Source organism: Austrofundulus limnaeus, unplaced genomic scaffold, assembly GCF_001266775.1.
Source record: "Austrofundulus limnaeus strain Quisiro unplaced genomic scaffold, Austrofundulus_limnaeus-1.0 Scaffold557, whole genome shotgun sequence".
NCBI lineage: Eukaryota > Metazoa > Chordata > Actinopteri > Cyprinodontiformes > Rivulidae > Austrofundulus > Austrofundulus limnaeus.
In genome coordinates, this window is record NW_013952959.1 from 39,868 (window position 1) to 43,338 (window position 3,471).

The following is a 3,471-nucleotide window of genomic DNA, read 5'->3' on the forward strand; positions in this document are numbered from 1 at the left end:
GTCTGAATCAGGTGTGTTGGAGCAGGGAAAAACATAAAACCTGTTGGGCTGCGGCCCTCGAGGACCAGGATTGCCCACTCCTGTTTTAAAGCATTTGACGCAGTTAATCATGTTTTATTATAGAGGCTTCACATTGCTTGCTTGTCTGAACAAACTCTTCGTTGGTTTGACAACCATCTGACCAATAGATCTTAGCTTGTTCAAGTAGGGGGTTAACTTCCTCTTCTCTCCATATACGCAATGGGGTTCCTCAGGGGTCAGTGCTGGGGCCACTTTTGTTTGTTTTTTTGGTTTTTTTTGTCAACAAGTTTTTTTATAAAGTTTATTCATTTAATACAAAACAACATAAATTCAACATACAAAAAATATCTAATTAAATGAAAGGTAGCAGAAGAAAAAAATCTGATGATTTCTGCCCCTTTTTCTCAAATAAATAAATTCAACCAAAAAAATCCTCAATTTACAACATGCAAAAAAAAATAAAGAAAAATAACAAAGGTTTAATTCCTTCTTGAGTAACAATTCGTGCCTTATACTCATACATATTTCTCCAACAGATTTACCTTTATCATTTTCTTATGTTGGAAAAACATTCCGATTTCCTGTGAACTTCAACGAGCTTCTTCCTGCACGGGTTTTTTTCTGCAAAGTAAAAAAAGTTTTCTGTTCATTCAAAAATAATTTTTGTTCCAAACGTCCTGTTTGTGTCTTCCAGCTGACCCAGGCTCAGACGGGAAAGTTCAATGTCCACGTCCACGTGGAGTATGAGTGGCGACTCCAAAACGAGGACCTGGATGAGAGCGAGGACGAGATGGAGGACAAGGTCGGCCCGTTTCCTCTGATGAAAGCGGCGTCTCGTGTTCAGGTTCTGGGTTGTTGACGGTGTGTTCTGTCCTCGTCCCGCAGCCCATCCCAAACCGGCGCGAGGAACGTCCGGTCAGCTGCTTCGTGCCCGGCAGCGGCCCCATGCAGACCAATCTGGCGGCGCTGGCCCGCGATGCTGTCTTGGTGGTACGGGACAAGCAGAGACCTCCCATCCCGAGCAGCATGATCAGCAACGAGACGTACGGCACGATGATGGACCTGAACCTGCCTCCGCCGGGGCCGACACCCCCTCTGCCCCCCAGAGGTCCCAGCAGAGGTCAGACAGAGTCTGCTGAGTCAGCATTCACGCAAATATTTTTATTTTTCAGGATATTTGGGCATTCTACGTCTGCAGAGTTGTTTTAGCTGTTTAGAGTTTAAAACAGTGTTCAGGAAACAGCTGCTTTGTTGTTTAAGTTTTTTTAATATTTACATTTTTTTACAAATATTTTCCCCATAGAAACGTGTTCTCTCTTCAGTTTCTTCAAAAACTTTGTTTTCTTTGAAATCTTCTTCAGCTGCTGGCTGTTCCGCTTAAGCTTCTTTTAGCTTTTAGCTACTGTTCTTTTTACTTTTAGCTATTTGACACTGTTAGCCTTTAGCTCCATTTTAGTACTTTTTTCAAGCCCTTTGCTATTAATACCTTTATAGCTAACTTTTTGATATTCAGCTAATCTTTTGCTACATTGTTTTGGGTACTTTAAGCCTTTTGATGCGGTTAGCCTTTAGCTTCCATTTTAGCACTTTTTTCATGTCCTTTGCTAGTAATATCTTAATAGCTAACTTTTTGATATTTTAGCTGATTTTTTGCTTGCTACTTTAGCTTTTAGCTACTGTTTTGTTACTTTCAACTTTTTGATACTGTTCACTTTTAGCTTCCATTTAGCCATTTTTATAGCTTATTGGTACTATTACCTTTTATAGCTAACTTTTTGATATTTTAGCTAATCTTTTGCTACATAAGCTTTTAGCTAGCTTTTGCTACTTTTAGCGTGCTTTTGGCTAATTTCACTTGAGGTTATGCTACTTTTGGATAGAGTTTTGCTGCTTTTAGCATTTAAGTAATGTTTTGTTACATTTAGGTACCATCTTAGCTTTTAGTTTTGCTTCTGTTAGCTTTAGCAGCTCAGTTTTTAGCTTGTGGTTCTTTTTCGGTTCTGGATCAGGTCCCAATAAAACATCAGCCATGGAGTCACTAGGAAGACAGCGGTCCTCGTCGGACCCTCAGAACCCTGAGAGGAACACCTCCATGTATGGTGAGCCTACTTGGTTTTTGGCTCCGCCCCCTTCTAGTCTTTGTGGAATCCTGACTGATTTTCTGCTCTTCTCCCAGTCCTCCCAGCCATTCCTCCTCCTTCGCCCCCTCCTCCTCCTCCACCTCCAGCCAACAAGAAGTCCGGCACGTTGGAGACCAAGACCGGTTCGGCCAAGAACACCCCCCTGCCCCCCCTGCCGGTCTCAGTCCCTGCTGCTCCGCCTACAGTTTTATCGCCGGTCCACTTTAAACCTCTACCCGTTCCCCCGCCTGCAGTGAGCCAACAGACCAGCAGACCACTAAGACCTCCACAACCACCAGGTCCTTCACAACCACCAGGTCCTTCACAACCACCAGGTCCTTCACAGCCACCAGGACCTCCACAACCACCAGGTCCTTCGCAACCACCAGGACCTCCACAACCACCAGGACCTCCACAACCAGCAGGACCTCCATCAGGACCCGCTGGCCCTAAATCTCCCAGCAGGTAGGTGATAAAGTGAGCTGAACTGGGCCTCGTTCAGTACTAGACTAGTCCTTCAGAGTCCTACGCTGGTCATTACAGTCCAGTTAGTGTTTTAACAGCCAAAATGGGTTTTTGGTTTGATTTCAGAGCAGTGAATATTCCTCCATTTAGACCTCCAGTTCGGACCGGGTCTGCCAACAAACCAGGTAAAACCATAAAAATCTTTTATTTTTCCTGCTGAAGTTGTTTTCTTTTTCACTTGATGTAAAATTGTGTTTATTTTTTCAGGTCTTCAGGGCCAGCCCCTCCACAGTCCAGCTCCTCCATCACCTAAACCCAGAACTGCCTTCTCTGTGAGTCCACCAGGCCCGGCTCTGCTCCAGCTGTGGAGGAGTTTCTCTGTGTAACAGTTTGTCCTGACCTGTGTTTGCAGAAGCAGCGGCCTAAGAGGGTGAAGGCCATCTACAACTGTTCGGCTGATAATCCCGACGAGCTGACGTTCAGCGAGGGGGAAGTGATCGTGGTGGAGGCGGAGGAGGACCAGGAGTGGTGGGTCAGTATCACAAACCCAAATAGGACTCGGTTCGTGGTCAGTTCTGTACTGTATAAATCAGAGATTCTTAACCCATGGGAGCGCCACCTTGAGGGCCTCAAAAAAACAAGTTTTTAACTTTGGGCCGCAGAGGGCCGCATTGATTTTGAATAAGGTGCAATACACTTTCTCACCACTAGTAGCAGTAGAGCACCACTCATATAACAACTTTTTTAATATGTAGAAGAAGAACCTTAGAAACCTGCAGAGAATGAAAACCTTTTTTAAATGAAAAGTAGAAGCAAAAATGAAAGTAACTCATAAAAAACACCAAAGTTTGTCACTAATATGAAG

General features: G+C 44.1%; 1 protein-coding gene across 1 annotated transcript in view; it reads left to right on the plus strand.

The window, feature by feature from the left end:
* The window catches only part of asap2b (ArfGAP with SH3 domain, ankyrin repeat and PH domain 2b), a gene marked incomplete at its 3' end in the record, with an annotated part of 35,332 nt that extends 32,864 nt beyond the window's left edge, over positions 1–2,468 (plus strand). Inside the window, 4 exon segments of the mRNA XM_014026467.1 lie at positions 716–823; positions 907–1,141; positions 2,031–2,120; positions 2,198–2,468. Coding sequence (XP_013881921.1) covers positions 716–823; positions 907–1,141; positions 2,031–2,120; positions 2,198–2,468 — 704 coding nt within the window.
* Positions 2,469–3,471: the final 1,003 nt, after the last annotated feature.